The 19,627-nt window shown below is 34.4% G+C and overlaps 1 protein-coding gene and 1 long non-coding RNA gene across 2 annotated transcripts; both read left to right on the top strand.

The window, feature by feature from the left end:
• Positions 1-2,515: 2,515 nt before the first annotated feature.
• LOC142161876 (uncharacterized) lies at positions 2,516-8,934 on the top strand. The gene is made up of 2 exons (XR_012693588.1): positions 2,516-2,718; positions 8,678-8,934. It is a non-coding gene; the product is annotated as an uncharacterized LOC142161876 (long non-coding RNA).
• Positions 8,935-13,922: 4,988 nt separating this feature from the next.
• Positions 13,923-18,186, top strand: LOC107820097 (protein trichome birefringence-like 25). Its single transcript, XM_016646311.2, has 3 exons — positions 13,923-14,374; positions 14,896-15,173; positions 17,289-18,186. Exons 1-3 carry the CDS (start codon positions 14,122-14,124, stop codon positions 18,063-18,065), a joined length of 1,308 nt encoding a protein of 435 aa, XP_016501797.1. The 5' UTR covers positions 13,923-14,121; the 3' UTR covers positions 18,066-18,186.
• The last annotated feature ends 1,441 nt before the right edge of the window (positions 18,187-19,627 follow it).

Consider the following 19,627-nt stretch of genomic DNA (forward strand, 5'->3'; position numbering starts at 1 on the left):
ACTACCATGAAAGCTGTAAATCCAGCTCCAAAAACGTGAAAATAATAGTGTGAGTACCTAATTTTTGACAATAATTAATTTTTTATCACTTCTTCTATGTAAATATTTTAAGGGTTTTAACCTACAATTTTTAGCTTTGTTACACTTTTTATTATAGGGTAAAAATACAAAATTTTAAAAGGTGAATTATTACTATTAATATTATTTTATTTTTATTTTTATTTTAAAATAATAAAAAAATTCCGAAAAAATATTTTTTTTTTTAAAATTTTCAGGAGTGATTTAAAAATTAAGAAAAAGGGAAGTATTGAATAAAAAAATAAAAGTAAAAGTAGGTGGAATTCTCTTTTAATAAGTAAAAGAAAGTAGAAAATTAAAAAAATAAAAGTAAAGTTTTGTGAAAATTTTAAAAAAATAAAAAGTAAAAGAAAGTTGGAATTAAAAAATAAATATAAAGGTATCAGAAAATACAAAAAAAATTAAAGTAAAAGAAAGTAGCATTTTTAAAAGAAAAGCAAAAGAAAGTGGATTGTTTTTTTTTTTTGAGAAAAAGTTAAATAAGTGGAATTTTCTTTTAAAAAGTAAAAAAGTGGGATTTTAAATAAGATAAAAGTAATTAAAGTTGGAATTTAAAAAATAAAAGTAAAGAAAGGTGAGATTTCTTTTTATAAAAAATAAAAGCAATTTGTAAGTGGGATTTCTTTTAATTAAAAAATAATAAAATAATAAAATATTTTTTAAAAAAAATCTGAAAAATCTCGAAAATTTTGCTATAAATAGAAGAGAAAATTTGAGAAGAAAAAAAAATGAGGGGGAAGAGAGAAATTTAGGTTGAAAATTTTCATTAAATTTTTCTTTCAACATTTTGGGCCTTGAATCTTGGGTTTGAAAAAGAGTTGATAGAGATTTTGTTGTTGCTGCTGTATTGACTCTACAACTTTCAGATTTTATTCATTTAAATTCACTCTCTTGTAGGTATGTAATTCAAGCTCTTGAGTTAAAAAATGCCGGAGCATCTTTATTGAAGCAGAAACAAATTGATTTGGTTCTTTTGATAAAGTTTTTTTCGTATTGGATCTGTTCGCATGAATGATGTTTCTTTGATTGAGTGAATTGAGATTTGTAAATGTTAACGTTATTTTAGTATGTTCATGACTCTGTCTCGTTTTTTTTTCTTTATTTTTTTATTTTTTATTTTTCTTGGCTCATGACTTGTAACCAGCATGTATTGTTTTGTTTACATTTAGATTTCAAGCCCATGTAGCACCATGTTCATATTTTGAAATTTAAAAAGTATGTGAAGTTGAACAATTTGTCAACATTAAGATATAAAAATAAAATAAAATAGATTGCGTTAGTGGAAAAATCTTATCTTCAATTTATGTTATTGGCTGCATATTTTCTTAAATTAACCATGTGAAGATTCAACTTCCTCTGCTTCAAAATGGTACTGTAGAAGTTATAGTGGTAATACTACAACTTTCTCTTTAGCATAGTGTTAAATAAATTAATCATTTTAAGTGTTCTTTGTTATAATCAAGTTTAAAATGCATTTTTGTATGTCCATGTTTGTTTTGTTCCTTCTGGTTCATCCGAATAGTTCTTAACATGGTTTTTTTTGTGCTCATATAGTCATTTAAGATTCATTATTTTGTTATAAAATTTGGTTAGTTTCGTTTTAGAATTTGAAAACGAAAATCGGTCTTTTGAAGATGATATGGAGATGAACCCAAAGCGGGCACCCGTCTTTTGTTATTTTCACATAAATGTCAATTCCACCTTTCTGAATTGTAGTATGCTATAACAAAAGGCTCCAGTGATATACATGTAGCTAACCCATTTCTTTAGGCCTTTTGTACTTATCAATTTATACTACTCCATCCACAATAAAACCTCAAAACTCATGGCCCTCATTTAATTAATTTTAAATCCTTAGAATTAGAGGCATGCCATTTAGTGAATTTTCTATGGCCCTCGCAAAGTTGAAAAATGCGTAGTTGCTTTAGGCGCGTAATTTAAAATTACCTTCCTAAACTCGGGTGTGCATTTCATGTGACCCAAATCCAAATTCCAACAACGTTAAATAAAATGTGTCGTGGACCGTGGATGTATTTATGTGACGTGGTTCAAGACATATTTTAAATGACGTTGCAATCTTCCTAAAAATGAATAAGAGCGGTTAATAAGTTAAAATTGAACCATAGGCTAAAATATGTATTAAAATCAGATAATATGCCAATTATAATAGTTGAGCGACCGTGCTAGAACCACGGAACCCGGGAATACCTAACACCTTCTCTCGGGTTAATAGAATTCCTTACCCAGATTTTTATGTTCGCGGACTGTAAAACAGAGTCAATCTTTTTCTCGATTCGGGATTTGAACCAGTGACTTGGGACACCATAAATTATCCCAAGTGGCGACTCTAAATTTTTAATAATAAATGAATCTCATTTCGATTGTCACTTTAAGTTGGAAAAAACTCTCTTATACCCTTTTCGGGGTGTAGGAAAAAAGAAGGTGCGACAAATAGCTCAAACCGTTGCTATTTTCGCCGAGGAAACGAACCCCCCCCCCCCCCCCCAAGAATCCTCTATTAATCCCGTCAAAGTTCTGCACTCGAGGTCGTCGGTGTCCGGTCTGTCGAGTTCGTCAACTGTAGCTTTGGCCTGGAGTCTTTTCTTTTCATTGCTTCAAAAACACAGTGCAACTATAAAGGTTCAATTCTAAACTTTATTTGCTCTTTGATTTCCAGATCTGTTCCTCTTGATATTATGAATGGACTATTTGTTTGTTTGTTCCTTACTTTTCATTCTGAATTGAAATTGTCTCTGTTTGATTAGTACATCATTTAGTTACGTATTTCTTTGGTTAAAAGTAGATTTTAAGTTGTTTATCTTGGTCAATCGTTTAGGAAAGGTCCATTAAGCTCAATTTGATCCAGGTTGTGTAGTGTTAGGTGGAATCTAGTTACAAAAAGTGATTGGATGGTTATTTCATTAATTAAGTTTAATCAAAAGGGTTGTAGGATTGGAAATTGAAAGAAAGCAGAACTGGGTTTAATTGCTCGTGATTGCTGCATTTCTATAATTTTATATTGAATTGTTCTTTTGGTGATGCTACTGGATTGAGAATGTAGTTGTATAGGTTTTGAATTTGTTTTATTAAAAAAATCGAATTTGATCTAAATAGCAGATTGGAAATGTTTTTTTTTTATAGTAATGTGAGCTTTGGATTGTTTTTGTACTTTACTTTTGCTTCTCTAGGAGCATATTTAAGCTAACCGCACGTGGGTATGCAAACTTTTAGGCACGTAAATAAATCATCGTGACTATGAGAACGGTTCCCATGATATGGTCACGATACGTAAATCTCAATTCGGGTGTGCATTTCATGTGACCCGATCATAATTTCGAATAATAATAAAATTAAACATGTTGTAGATCGTGGGTACGGTTCCCGTGACGCGATTCACAAGGTGTACCAAACAAACGAGTGTGCGACATCGCGACTTGTTCCAACCAATTCCATAAATAATTAAAAGCGGTTTAAAAGGTTAAAAATACACAATAGTTTTAAAGCTTGTGTTAAATCAGATAATTAGGCCAATTATTAATAGTTGAGCGACCGTGCTAAAACCACGGAACCCGAGAATGCCTAACACCTTCTCCCTGGTTAACAGAATTCCTTATCCGGATTTCTGTATTTCGCGGATTGTAAAACGGAGTCAAACTTCCTCGATTCGAGATTTTTAAACCGGTGACTTGGGACACCATAAATTATCCCTAGTGGCGACTCTGAATCTAAATATAAATAATCCTGTTTCGATCAACGTCACTTTAATTATAAAAACTCCATATCCCTTCCAAGAAAAAGAAGGTGTGACAGCCACACACATCTCAGTTATGCCCTAAGGGAGCTTACATATATGGTTTAAGAGAAGGACGGGATATCAGGGTCTGACTGGGGTTAGAGTAACCCAAAATGGTAAATGGATTGTTTGCTAGTTGACATTTTCGAAGAATATTAAAAATGTGCTAATAGATCTCCTTGTGAGACACACTCTAAAATAGTGCAGCTAGATATGAGTACTACAAAGATAGGCACTAGAAGCCTTGAAGGGATACATATTACCTTAGTGTGGCTCCCGTCCCTAGTAGAGAAAGAATGTTAGGTAACCCGAAGAGCCAATAGATATAGCAATGGGAGCTAAAAGCAAATAATGTCTTGTTAAAGTTTTCAAGATAAAGTGATAGACAGAAATATTAGTTGTTCTATTTTAGAAGGTGTCATCGGAAATTCAGTCTCGCAGATATGATATCGTGATCCTTGAGAAATATTCAGATAGGAGTTGGGGTAGTTAAATGTGCCGTATAAGTGTTACGAAAATAAAAGAGAGTGTCACTAGGAAGACAGTCAAAATATCAGTTCAGAAGTAACCTTACAAGCACAAGGGCGTGAAGGTAAGTAATTATGGATAATTACAGGTGAGGAAGGACATCAAAAATTCCGTCGAGTATACGATGTAGTAAGTTCGCAGCTTTACAAGAGTCAGGGGGTCCTCCCTAAATTCTAAAATGAAAGACTAGCTGAGAAAATAAGGAAGAAAGCTTCAATCTAAATATGGTAACTCGAAGGAGAAATGGTCATGTCAAAAAACAATCTCACTACAACATTGTATGCACTCTATAAGAAAGTGGCACCTACCGTGGCTAATGAACGGGAAGTAAAGTCAAAAGTAATATTCGAGATGATATGAGTTGCACAAAAATTCCGGAATGTGTGGGAACTAAGATAAACTAGGTATGCACGCAACAAGGGGCAGAAAGACCGGGAAAACTAATAACTTGCATTTAAAGAAAGTTGAGAAGGAACGAAAGGGATTATTCGATCAATGATCCAGAGTAAGTTACATTATGAGCGCACTTAAGATTTCAGAATATTATCCATGCAACATATATATTGACAATCATACAACCGTAGAAGACTCCATTATAAGTTAAAAGAAAGAACTGAGTCCAGGTCATAGACAAAGGATTGAATTGTTAGAAGATTGTATCCTGGATATTCCATAGCGTCCATGAAAGGCTAAAGCAATAACTAATACCATGAGCCGCAGATCGGAAGATAGCTTAAGCCTACATAAAGGTTGATCATAGGGAAGAGGAAACTAAAGAGTTACATCAACCAAGTAAATCAGGAGTCTGACTATTGGACTTAGAAAATTATAGAAATCATAATTGAGAACATTGCAGGATCACCCTTAATATCAGAGATACAAGAGAGATAGTACAGTAGCCATATTCTATAATGTCTCTACGATAAATCCAGTTAGAAATGTACTAGACTCATAAGAAGTCAGTATGAAGCTCCCACCGGATTGTATATGTATCAGAGGTGCAAGTATTATAATAGAGTTTTAGTTATGGATGTGAAATATACTTATATGGAAGGGGGGTCATGAAAGAGATAGAAGATGTGATGCAAGATTTTAAGGTAAGTAAGGTAAAGGTGAACAACATAAGAGACACTCAAATCCAGAAGGTTGTACATAGTCCATACTACGGATAGAAGGCTAGAAGCGCGGGGATTCAGTATCCAGGAATGATAGCGGCGGCGTCAGTGGTATATCTTCCAGCCTATGATTTTTAAGTACCAAGAGATCTAGTCAAGAAAGTAAAGAAGAGTTAGAGACGATGTGATGTCTCGCTTGATGTTCCAAAATATCACAAGGAAATCTATGGTGCAAGCAAGTTGAAGGAAGCTTGCGAGTAGGATAAATGGATATATGTATATCGTAAGCTAAAATATGGTAGAGCGAAAAGGTTTTAGGAAGACATGAGTAAGAATAAGAAAAGGCGAGTGAGAAGGTGAGTAAAATAGATAAACTCCTCAGGATTAAGCCCATGAAAACAATAGAGCTAATTGTTTCTTTAAGTTACAGAAAGCTCAGTATGGCCTGAATGAACTCAAAGGAGTCTAAGACTAGTAGCATTGAGAAGAGATAGAATGTTGTCCTGGTAGAAGAATGAGGGTGTAATTGTAATAGATAAAGGATGACCTTTGAGCCTTCGATTAAGTAATGAATTGAATAAAAAAAGAGGATTTCATGAATTGTATGGGATTAAAATACCCACGTAAGGTGAATCACATTGGGATGCTATGAAATGCGGTTATGAAAGTATAGTATCGCCCCCAGGTGAATCAGGAAAATCACTTCTAATATTCCTCAATGCAACGTGAGCCCTAGCGATTATGTAAGAGGCTTCAAGTTATCAGTGGTAGAGATAAATATTTAGGTGGATCAACAATGGATGGATAAAAGTTACAAAGTATAAGATGAGATTAGGCTATCAGTCTTAAGATGAACAACAATGAAGAAGCGTTAAAGGACTTAGATTTATACATGTAGGATAGCAACGAGAGTAACCTGGAGTTTGGTAGCAGACCTCAGTAACAATAAATCAAAGTAAGAGTTATGGTATAGTATGACATACCTAGATGCAGTAAATTCATACGAATGGATAACCGGGTTTATGAAGTAAGATATAGCAATATTCGTAAGTTCAACAAAGTACTGAGCGAAGAACTTCAGTATACCTATAGATGCCCAAAGGGACATCTTGTCAAGCTCTGTATATGTTTACAAAGTAAGGCCTAGAAATTGGATAAAAGCTGGAGGAAAAAAGAAAGAAGAGTCACTTAGGCGCACTTACAAGGAAAAAGTCGTACAGGCTGTATGACAGAAGGTAGCAACGGTTACGAGATTGGAAGAATTCCGACCACAGTTCATGGTGTGAGGAAGAGGCCTAAAGGTGGAAATTCCCTAGACTTTAGATTTATTCACAGAACAGTTGCCTAATGACAAAGACAGTATTAAAGTCATTTGTAAGAGCTATCCAGTTATGAGACCGATAAATGCATTAGTCAACATTCGAGGACGAATGTTCCAAAGGGGGAAATTGTTACGCCCCGCAGTATTACGTCGATGTTATGCTCTGCAGTATATATTACGATGATGTTACCCTCTGCAGTAATATATTACGATGATGTTTTGCAGTATTAAGTTACGACAATATTGCACCCAACAGTATTACATTACGGTGATGTTACGCTTTGCAGTATTAAGTTACGACAATGTTGCACCCTGAAGTATTGTACGTTAAATTTGTCGTAAGGTAATTGACATCAGTCCAAGTAAAAGATTATTTGGAGATTATAAGGATTATGCTATTTTACAAGTGATTAGTAAAGGTGAAAGGGGAAGCAAGTCAAAGAAAATGAATTTTCGTCCAAGTTTGGCATGTTGAGATAAAATACGGCTCGAGCTAAAATACTCGGTATTTAAGGATTAATACCATACAAGGTACTACATGACCATAATAGTAAGGTGTACAAGATATATGAAAAGTGATTAATATTTTAAGTAAGTGGGAATAATTTTCAATTTTGCGGGTAATTGATTAATTACCGGCTAACAAGACATTACCTAGTTAATTAATAAATTAAGATAAATATCCTTTTTGGGGATGCCACTTGGCATTAATCTAAGCCAAAGTGGAAACAAAAGGTTTGATGAGTCATTAGGCATGAGATGCCTTATTTACACATACAAGTCTTGAATTAAAAAGCTAGGCTAAGTCTTAAAGAATGTTGAAAACCAAGAACTTGAACCAAATCATTCAAGTCTTTGGCTTGAAGCCAAGAATCTTGAAACAGAAGGCATTCTCGTCCAAACTCTTAGCCCAAGGATTTCAATTGAAATTTCAAAGTTCAACAATTAGGATTAAGTTCATTTCTGTCTATAATACACAAAACATTAGAAGCAGAACAAATTCATCCAAGATTTCAAGGAATCCAAGTATAAATTTCGCAGAAGCAGATTCGTTCAAATAATTTAAGAAACAAGTATGTTAAGGCTATCCATTCTTTCTTTTGGCATGATCCATACGATACGAGTGAAATGTGCAAATGCACAAATTCCATGAATGGCTATATTCATAGAAGTATTAGAAATATCTATGTTCTTGAATTTCCATGTGTCATGATATTTTATCATCTGATCATGGGTCTTAGAAAAAGACGAAAGTTGAAAAGAGGTTACTTTATGATATTACTCAAAGGCAAAATGGTCTTATGACAATTCCGAAAGATTTTATTAACATACTTTTCATGCATTGCATTCATGTACATTGACCCGTGACCAGATGACGTTATAATTGAGTATATATGTATCTATATATATGTATGTGGGATATGGGAAAGGTTATGGTGTTATATACACACCACCACCTGATCAGCTGTTATACGTTGATGATATGTATATGGGATATGGGAAATGTTATGGCATTATACATACACCACCACTCGATCAGCTGGTATACGTTGATGATTTTGCCCATAGTGGCCGATATGATATGATGGAATGCCCTCAGAGGCTGATGATGTTATGAAACATGTACCTATGCACTACATGACATTCATACGCATATGCATGATACTATAATTATTTCATGATTTACAAAGTTATTCAAACTTACAAGTTGAGTCATGTACTCCATATTTCTTCCATGTCTGTTATGTACTTATTTATGTACCTTATATACTCGGTATATTTTTTGTACTGACGTCCCTTTTGCCTGGGGACGCTGCATTTCATGCCCGCGGGTCCCGATAGAGAGGTCGAGAGTCCTCCAAGTAGGCTATCAGCTCAGTGGAAGATGTTGGTGTGCTCTATTTGCTTCGGAGTTGCTTGTTTGGTTAGTATGATTTAGACGTGTATTGTTTGGTATGACGGGACTCTGTCCCGACCTTTATGACATTTATTTACTCTTAGAGGCTTGTAAACATATTTCGTGTACGTGAAAGATTGTACAATCTTGTCGCCCTATGTTTTGAGTTTATAAAGGATCATGTTGGCCTATTAGGCTCGTATGTCACGTGTATATGATGATGTAATAAGAAAGATACATTATGTTGGTACTCGGCTGAGTAAGGTACTGGGTGCCCATCGCGGCCCATCGGTTTGGGTCGTGACTGGAATGATGTTACGCCCCGCAGTATTACGTGGATGATATGCTCCGAAGTATTATATTATGACGATGTTACACTCTATAGTATTGTACATTGAATTTGTTGTAAGATAATTAACATCAATTCAAGGACAAGATTATTTGGAGATTACAAGTATTATTCTATTTTAAACAAGTGATAAGTAAATTCGTGACGAATCGAAGAAAATGAGTTTGGTCGAAGTTTGATAATTTGGGACAAAATATGGTCGGAACTATAATACCCGATATTTATGGACTAGTACCATACAAGGTACCACATGACCATGATAGTAAGGTGTATAAAGTGCGTTAAAAGTAAATAGTATTTTAGTAATTTGAGATAAATTCGTAATATGTGGATATTTGGTTAATTATGAATTGGTGAAAGATTAACATTGTGATTAAGTAAGAATCTTGGATAATTACTAGGGGACAACAATCCACGTGGGATTATGAAGATATGGGACTAAATTGCTAACTAATCTTATACTTAAGGAGGTGGTGGCACTATTTAAGGATATATACACCTTATCTCATTCTTATTGAAATAGCTATTGAGAAAATCTCTTTATTCACAAAATGGAGATCGATTAGAATTTCAAAAACAACAATGGGTGAATTCTCAAAGTAAGAATTCACATGAACCCTTACAAGATCCTATTATGCGTGAGATGCAATTATAAGGAAGCATGGTACATTCTCTCTTAAGAATATCATACAAATTCTTCCCTACTTCGATCTGTCGTTATGTGTTTTTCGCAAAAGACGTGTGTTAGAGGGATTGTCAAGAGAATCGGCCCAAGTATGTTAAAGCTATCCCTTTTTTGGCATGATCCATACGATATAAACGAAATGAGCAAATGCATAACTTTCATAAATGACTATATTCATAGAAATACTAGAGGTTCCTATGTTCTTAATTCCCCATATGTCTTATTATTCTATCGTCTATTCATGGGTCTTAGAAAATAAAGTTTATTTCATGATATTAATCAGAGGCATAATGGTCTTATGACGTTTCGAGAGATTTTATTGACGTATTTCTCATGTATTGCATTCATTTATCCATGTACATTGACCCATGACCAGACGACGTTATATGGCGTATATATATGTATATGGAATATGAAAAAAGGTTACGGTGTTATATACGTACCACCACCTGATCAGATGGTATATGTTGATGATTTTGCCCGCAATGGCCGAGTTGATATGATGGGATTCCCTCAGAGACTTAATAAATTTATGAACGCATATACCTATGCATGACATGACATTTATACACATATGCATGACATTATAAATATTAATGATTCACAGAGTTATTCAGACCTACATGTTCAGTCTCTTACTCCATGTTTCTCTCATGTCTACTATTTACTGATTTTCATTCCTTACATACTCGGTACATTATTTGTACTGACGTCCCTTTTGCCTGTAGACCCTGCATTTTATGCCCGCAGGTCCCGATAGATAGGTTGAGAGCCCTCCAAGTAAGATATCAGCTTAGCAGAAGGTGTTGGTGCACTCTTTTTGCTCCAGAGTTGTCTATTTGGTCAGTATGCGTTGGACAGGTATTGATTGGTATGTCGGAGCCCTGTCCCGTCCTTATGACGTTTATGTACTGTTAGAGGCTTGTAGACATATGTCATGTATCTGAAAGATTGTATGGCCTTGTCGGCCTATGTTTAGTGTATGAGTGATCATTTTGGCCTTCTAGGCCCCTATGTCATATGTATAAGTTTGTATTACATCTTGGGTCGTCCTATGTCGAGTGTTCCCTCATGTTTTATTCTAGTTATCTCACAACAACCTTTCCGTTTCATTTACATATGGTAGTATGATACGAAAGATATGTTACGTTGGTACTTGGTTGAGTAAGGTACCAGGTGTCCGTCGCGGCCCATCGGTTTGGGTCGTGACAACTTTAGGTCTCCAATATTATTGAGCTGCCTCTAAGGCTTGTTAACTTATATAACCAATATCCCTCTTGTGTTTTGTCGATATGAGACTCTATTTAAAGAGTGGGGTGTTACAGTAATGTATAATTAAGCAAACTTATGCTTGGATAAAATTAGAGCATAGATAACATAACAAGAGGCAAACATTGAAAAACACAAAAATAGGGTTGATTTTGGCTCTATTACCAAATTACTTATCCATCCGCTCTATTCTCATTTTACTTAGGAGGCTAACCTTAAATGTTTAGAAACAAATTAGTGGTTTAGGTAATGGAGTTTTACAAAAGAATTTTTCAGTAGATTATTTTGAATTCATGTAAGTTCTCTAAGGGCCACTACCAAGCAAATTATAATATGATGAAAACTCAAAAGTTACTTGCCCAATCTGCTTCACACGCAATGCTCCTTAATGCGATCCATTCTCATTTAATTAAAAATTAATAAAGACATAAATTAAAGTAGGAATTTTGCCGACAAATAATCCAATCGGTAGATATAAGGAAATGCCAGAATCTCATAAATAATCTTTGATTTTATTTATGGGAAAAAGGACGTCTTTATTCCCTGATAAAGTTGCATGATGTGCCTAAATCAATGTAGGGTTGTTGTTGGGGGTAGTCTGGGGTGGGGCCGTGGGGGTGAGGGGATTAAATATTACAATGACCTCAGACCTTAGATCTTGAATTGCCCCTTTATGCAAAAAATATAAAGTGTACAATTAATTGAGATAATTTGGATTTAAAAATCTACAATTATTTGAGATAGAAGATTCGAGCATGGAGGAGTGCGAAGAGAAAATAAAACAGATTAAGGCATCTATAATTTTTTTTTTTTTAAATCAATGCTCGATATTTAATCGAAAAGCAAACACAAGCATTTGTTCGAAGCACATGTCATTCTAGGAGTGGCAAGCGGCTGGGTCGGGTCGAATATGGTTCGAGTCAAATACGGATAATGAAAAAACGGATAAATTATCCGCCCCCACTCATATTTAATACGGATAAAAAACGGATTAATATGAGTAACTATATTATCCATGACTTCGAATTCTTAGTATCTCTAATTTGAAGAACCTCCAATTTGTGGTTTTACAAATGTAAAAGTTAAATCTATTAATTATCCATTTGTTACCTATTTTCTAAATGGATAATATAGTTCTTATCTATATTTTATCCGTTTTTAAAAAATTTATTATCCAATCTACTTTTAATAAATAATATGGATGATTAACTTTTTTTTTAACCATTTTGTCGCCGAAAAAAGGGGCACGAGTTGCTCCTCCGACGTGAAATGATAAGCTTTGAGCTTTGGGAAATGGAAACTGAATTAGAAATGGAACAGTTGAGTCAGACACGTTTCCATTGGTTTTCTTTGAAGGTTGCACAAAAAGACACTGTGGTCCACTGCTTGATTGCATTTGTTTACTGTGTTTTCTTTGTATCACATAGATTAATTTGTAATACTGTTTTTAGTATCTCTTTCACTCTTCAAATAAGAAGTCATATTGGTTGGAGAATTGTAAAATTCAGTTCACAAATTATTCCTACCAGAGATGCAATATCCACAAGTTTTAAGCAATTTCGTGCAAATTCTAATTAACCATCTTCAAGACTAAACAATTCAGTTTTACCGCATCTAAGCATTAGAAAGGTGAGTAATGTGGCAAAATCATTTACAGGCACTGCCAACTGCAATCCTAAAAGCAACACCATTTTGGACTATAATTTCGACTGCTTTTTTATAACACCAAATCTCTATTCAACTTCACGGGCAGATCTAGGCATTAATGGATATGACCGTACCTGTTATATATGATCGAAACTCTATATCTAAAATAATTATATATATATATATATAATCTAAATTCTGCCTCTATTTTAAAAGATTTTGACATGCTTCTCATAACAGAATATAATTGTTTGTCATGTTAATTAACCATAAGTTTTTTTTTTTGAATTAATGAATAACCATAAGGTATTTTATCCTTATGTTCTATTGATTTTTTTAGTTTTCCATTTGATGTTTAATATTCATATTAGGATCCGATTAAATTTGAATTTGCAAATTTCACATTAAGAATAAAATGTTTCCTAATAAAAGCAATGTTCTATTATGATTTCCAATAGTACCAATATTATTAACTTATATTCATTGAATTTAAGTTTTCATTTCAAACCCAAACCACTTCGCTCTTAAGCTGGCATCATCTTAGATTACAAGTTAACAACCAACCAAGAAAAATGTGAGAAAGGGAGAAAAGAAAAAAAGCCAACATATGTGCTAAAGAATCTCCAAAGCACAAGAATAATACTCTTCACTTTCTCTCTTTTTCTTCTTTTTCTTCTTCAAACTTCCATTCTGAAATGTTCGTAACTATTAATACTCCAGGGTTCGTTTGGTACAGGGATGAGACAATCATTTCAGGATAAAATTTAGGATTGTATTTATCCTAGATTTAGTTATAGGTATTATTAATCTTGCAATAAGTTTTACACTAAAATGGTGGGATCACCTATCGCATTAAAAAGTGGAATAGCTAATCCGTAAAATATCCTTGTTTATTCCACCATTGTACCAAACGAATCCCTCTGGTATAACTTTTGCGACTTTCAAATATCAAATTCAGTTAATCCTATATTTTGTTGTGATATATTTTAGCAAAATTAACTTTTTATCATTACTTCAATATTTTTCTTCTAATATATGGAAATTAATATCTGATCAAAGCAGTCATATAACATGATGAAAGGGATAAAATCCTGGATAGCAGGTGAACAGAGAACACACAATGGTGTGCACCATGTCACTGTTAAAGTGAAGCCCCACTTTATTTCCTTTGTACCCTTTCCCTTTGTACTTTTGTGTTACTTTGCCTTATTTCTAACGACCCCCTTCATTTTTCTTTCTTGGTTAACAGTTGGTTGCCAAAAATACTCAATTTTTTAAACCTTTCTTTTTTCCTACCATTATTGCACCATCATTTCTTCTTCTTCTTCCCTTTGTTTATTTGTCTCTTTCTATATTATTTTGTTGCACAGACCTTAATGAACAAGTATCCATATTATACTATTCGGTCTCTGTAACAACAAGTGCAGAGACCAAGAATAATGAAGGCCTTGAATAACAACAACGTTAGCAAGAAACAATTGTCCTTAGTTTTTGTAAAGTTTGCAGTTTGTTTTCTGTTGTTTGGTCTTGCCTACCGTCTGTTCTTGTCCAATTTTCAACAGTTTTCTCAGATTGAGGTGAATGACACAGCTTTTGTTCCCGACAACACATTGTCGCCGCCGGCCACCGTGAGTCAGCCGCCGGTAACCGGTGATCTTCCAGAGAATGTTGTGGACCGAACTTTGCAAAATGGTTGGTTAAGATTCTTCTTCTTATCTTGTTTTTTCTGGCCATGCATGAACGACCACATATTGTAAAAATTGATTCTTGAAAGGTCCCTTTCGCTATCATATTTCCCTTCACTTCAGTCCAATTTTGTGATTATCTTGTGTTAGAGGAACAAGGTTTTTTATCAATTTGTGTTATGTTTTAAGGAACCCCTTAAGAAAAGGAGAAACTGAACATTCTCCATTAAAAACGGATTAATTTATTAGGATAACAATGGACAGGGGAATTTGTGTTCTCTTTTTTTTTTTTTGGGTGCTAAAATAACTGAAAATAAGTAGGACTTAGAAGCACACAGCTAAGATTATTTTCTTATAATACTTGTTATTTCTGGTTCTTTGGCTGATAAGTAGTGATTCCAGTGAATGTCAAGTATGTACTACTATACAGAATGAGGAACAACTTAGAATTAATAATTAGATTTGCACTTTGAGCTTGGTTTCTGGTGTATGAGTTTTGAAAAGCTGCATTTTTTTTTTTGGTTACAGAAAAATGTGATTTATTTATAGGAGATTGGGTGCCAGATCCCAGTGGTCCAGTTTACACTAACAGCACTTGCTATACAATTGAATCTCACCAGAATTGTATGAAAAATGGGAGACCTGATACTGATTATCTTTACTGGAGATGGAACCCAAGAGACTGTGAGCTACCAAGATTTAGCCCTAAGAAATTCCTTAATTTAATGCGGAACAAATCATTTGCATTCATCGGCGATTCAATTATGCGCAATCATGTACAGTCATTGCTTTGCATTCTCTCACAGGTACATTTCAAGCTCAAATAAAATCAGTGGAACTAACTGTTCTGAATGTTCTTTGCTTTCCAATTTTGTTTTATTATTCTTCTTTGATGTTCTGAATTGAAATGCGGAGAGCTGGCTAATGCAATCAAAAGAATCATGATTCATGACTTAGATGTTTTTTCTTAACTACTTGCTAACATCAATAATTGCTCTTAAATGGTCAATGTGGATCTCAACTAAATACAAGCTTTTTGTGGATGTTAGTGTATTTCATTAAAATTTGTGGGACACTCATGTTTTATAAGCTGGTGGCTTATCCAGTTGTATCTCACAACCCATAATTAGGATCTTTTTGTGTATGAGGTGGGCATGCCTCTGCAAATTGGCTTTTATCAGTAGTGTCACTCTCAGTTACATGGATACTGGACCCGCACGCCAGCTTGTAAAGGTTCTTTTGAGTCGTAACATTGATAATTCAGACTTAATCTCAAACCAAACTAGATGAACATTCAAGACTATTGCTCAAGTTTCACTGTTAGTTCTATTTCCTTTGACCAAGAAAACTAGCTGGCCACATTATTATCTCCTTGAGACTTCAGCAAAATGTGATTGATAAGTGATAACAAAATCAAGGAATAGTTTTAAAGTGATTTTGAGGACTTTGAACCCCCCCCCCCTCCCCTTTATAAGTATTTGTTTATTCTATTTTTGTTACAGAACATTTTTCAAAGGAGATGAAACAATAACCCCTTAATGGTGGTTACAATAGTGAATAAGGAAATGCCATTATGGATATTTTCTAGTCTGTTATGCCTGTGAAAGAACCCTCCTATCGAAATGTCCTAGTCGATAGGCAGCTGGCCGAGTATGCTGATTCTTTCTTAGTGGTACTTATTTAGTTGGAAAATATCTTTGAGTGTTTATGGACTTTTCTTTATACATAAATCGGAGGCTGCCGTTTGGAGAATTCTCCATCCTGAATTAGAAATCTAATTATCATCATTAAACAGCATCAAGTATATCAATATTTCCTGCAGACCTCTGAGTTCTTAGTTGCCTAGTTGACGTTTAGTACGGAAAAACATCAATCAGTTGCAAAATGGGCAAATACTCTGAAGATGCGGTTGAACCACCGCAAACTAATTTTTCTTATTATTACGAGAAAACCGGGATCTTTACACAAATAGTCGGCCATATTTATTGTTTAATTTTTCTAATTATATACATTGATTACACATAGTTCTACATATATAGTACATAAATTATCCATATATTATACTTCCACCGACTAGTTTTAGTTTAAGTGGTTGGGTGGACGACTATTTGGGTTAATTCTTCTTTCTTAAATCAGAATTGTCTATAAAAGGAAAAGATTGTAATTTGATATTGTTGAGTAGTCCAATTTCTCTCTTGTACGATGCGTTAACCACATCAAGTCCAAGTCTTTTCATTTCCTTAATTGGTTATTTACGTCTGTTTACTTCTTCATTTTCACTTCTTTTGAGCCGAGGGTCTTTCGGAAACAGTCTCCCTATCTTCGTTAGGTAGGAGTAGGAGTGGCAAACGGTCGGGTCGGGTCGGAAATGGTTCGGGTTAAAACGGGTAATGAAAAATGGACCAATTATCCGACCCGAACCATATATAATACGGATAAAAGACGGGTTAACCGACGGATAATATAGGTAATCATATTATCCATGAATTCTTGCATATGATCACTTTTGAGAGAATTCTTAGTATCCCTAATTTGAGATTTTACAAATGTAAAAGTTAGACTCATTGGTTATCCATTGGTTACTCATTGGTTATCCATTTTCTAAATGGATAATATGGTTCTTAGCCATATTTGACACATTTTAAAAAAATTCATTATCCAACTCATTTTTTAGTAGATAATATGGGTGGTTAACTGTTTTCTTTTAACCATTTTGTCACCCCTAGGTAGGGGTAAGGTCTGCATACACCTCAGACCCCACTTGTGGAATTTCACTGGACTTGTTGTTGTTAATTGGTTATTTACCTATCCTCTCTGAGATTTTTATGCTTATAACAGTTGCTAGATGCAACTCATTAAATGTCTGTTATTTTGAATTTCGAAAGGTAGTAGTTCCTAATCACGTTTACGTTGTCATGCAGGAGGAACAAGGCGATGAGGTCTACCATGACAAGCAATTTAAAAGCAGAAGATGGTACTTCCCAACCCATAATTTCACTCTTTCTGTTGTCTGGTCGCCTTTTCTTGCAAAATCCACTATTTTTGAAGATGACGATGGAGTTTCCACGGACATAATCCAGCTTCATCTTGACAAACTGGATGATGATTGGACTCGACAATTTGACAGTTTTGATTATGTAGTTATTGCTGGTGGCAAGTGGTACCTGAAATCTACAATTTACTATGAGAACGATAAGATTGTTGGCTGCCACTACTGCCCTGGTAAGAACATTACAGAGGTGGGATTTGACTATGCATATCGCAAAGCAATGAATTCGACTATGAAATTCATCACAAGCTCAAAGAACAAGGCGTATACATTTTTTAGAACGACTACCCCCGATCACTTTGAGAATGGTGAATGGAATACGGGAGGTTATTGTAATAGAACAGGACCCTTCAAACAAGATGAGGTTGACATTGGTTATGTAGATGAGGTGATGCGCAAAATTGAATTAGAAGAATTCGAGAGTATATCGAGAACAGAATCTGCAGACAGGTTGACAATGAAATTGTTCGATACCACTTTCCTTTCGCTGCTGAGACCAGATGGGCACCCTGGAGTCTACAGGCAATATCAGCCATTTGCTAAAGAAAATATGAACAAAAAGATTCAGAATGATTGTCTACATTGGTGCTTGCCCGGCCCAATAGATTCGTGGAACGATGTAATGATGGAAATGTTGTTCACCAGTTGAAAATGGTGTGACATTAGATTTTGATTTTGCTCCCACAATTGTAATTGTTCATCTGCAAAAGATGGTTGCACACTATTTTTCACCATTGTTTCCTCTCCAAGTAAATATTTTAACCCCCAAAGCTTCAGATTGTGCATAGTGACTACTGCTAAGAATCCATGTACAAGGAACTTGCAACCATTGGAAGATGCTTATAACAAAATCCACACTGTTGGCTCAATATTACTATCATCCCCTGGAAAAATACACAGCATAGTTGATCCCAGAAATAGTAGCCGACAAAATGTATATATTTTGTATATTAATGTATAATATACATATATTTTGGTATATTTTGCTAGCAAAGGTAATTATTTTGGGCCAACCGGACAAATGTTTAACTTGCCCATTATATTCCTTTTCAGAAATATGTAAAAGGATCATGAATTATGGTTCTTTCTGGACTTAAACTCTGGAATATTTTCGTAAAAATTTGCACGGGGCGCCCCCATTTAACATATACCCATTTTTTAAAAAACTTTTAACTTGTACCCATTTTTTAAATAATTTCAGCCATTTTCTCCTCCTCCTTCTCCTCCTTTGTTTTCTTCTTCAAGTTACAAAACAAATTGGTATTTATCTCCAGCAGCAGCGCTGCTTTAGTTATAAGGTCAATTTTTTTTTATTGAACAGTTCGGCAATTGTACTTCTGCTCCAAATTTACAGCAAATTAGTCTTAGGAAAAAGTTTAAGTTACCAGTAGGGTTTGTTTTGGATTGCTTACTGTTGGAAAACGTTTTTGTAAGGCCAATTGTTTGTGTGCCATTTGGAAATATATATATTTCTTGGTATGATTTTTGTGCAGTATATATTCATACGCCTCTCTACTTATTTTTGTTTGTTTGGGCACCGTTATTCCTTCTTTTGTCTTAAAGGACATATATCGAGCATCTTGTGACTTTCATAAAAACATAACTTGCTCATTCTAGTCCACTTCAGCTAACAGCCACTAGCTACAACTAAGGCAAAACAACAAAAATACAGCTAAAAAATTATAATTGACAAATACAGCAAATTAACAAAAACTTCAGCTCTAGAGCTGAAGTTTCCAGTTACAATACAAAAATTTCAGCTCTAAAGCTGAAGTTCACCAGTTACAAAATAAAAACTTCAGCTCTAGAGCTGAACTTCAGGCCCGGCTACTAGAATGCTGAAGTTTTGCGTGATTGCCTTTACTACTTCAACCCCGTGTGCTGAAGTTATGCGAAAAAACAGGTACGCTTGTAATGTTTTTTGCAAAGCGGACACAAGTTAAAATGTGACACAAAAAACGGGTATAGATGCAAATGTCCCAATATTTTCCTAGGCTTGGCCCAAAAATATAACCTAGCCCCAAGAAGGTCTGGCCACGTACTCGAGTTAACTTCTCACTATTTTCGACTCTATTTTCTTTTGTTGTTTTCCTCAAATTTATAATTGTCTTAAATCCATTGATTACAAATTTAGGTAATGCTTCACCATTAGATATGTACATCGTATTCATGTAAAAAGGAAATAATTAATGAAGTGGCTAAAGTGAAAAA

Source organism: Nicotiana tabacum, chromosome 7, assembly GCF_000715075.1.
Source record: "Nicotiana tabacum cultivar K326 chromosome 7, ASM71507v2, whole genome shotgun sequence".
In the NCBI taxonomy this organism is placed as follows: domain Eukaryota; kingdom Viridiplantae; phylum Streptophyta; class Magnoliopsida; order Solanales; family Solanaceae; genus Nicotiana; species Nicotiana tabacum.

Bases quoted from the DNA above. Each gene is read 5' to 3' on its own strand.
- LOC107820097 (XM_016646311.2), top strand. From the start codon at position 14,122: ATGAAGGCCTTGAATAACAACAACGTTAGCAAGAAACAATTGTCCTTA. The intron at 14,375-14,895 runs GTTGGTTAAGAT...TTTTGGTTACAG, and splicing joins GGACCGAACTTTGCAAAATG to AAAAATGTGATTTATTTATA. The intron at 15,174-17,288 runs GTACATTTCAAG...GTTGTCATGCAG, and splicing joins TGCTTTGCATTCTCTCACAG to GAGGAACAAGGCGATGAGGT.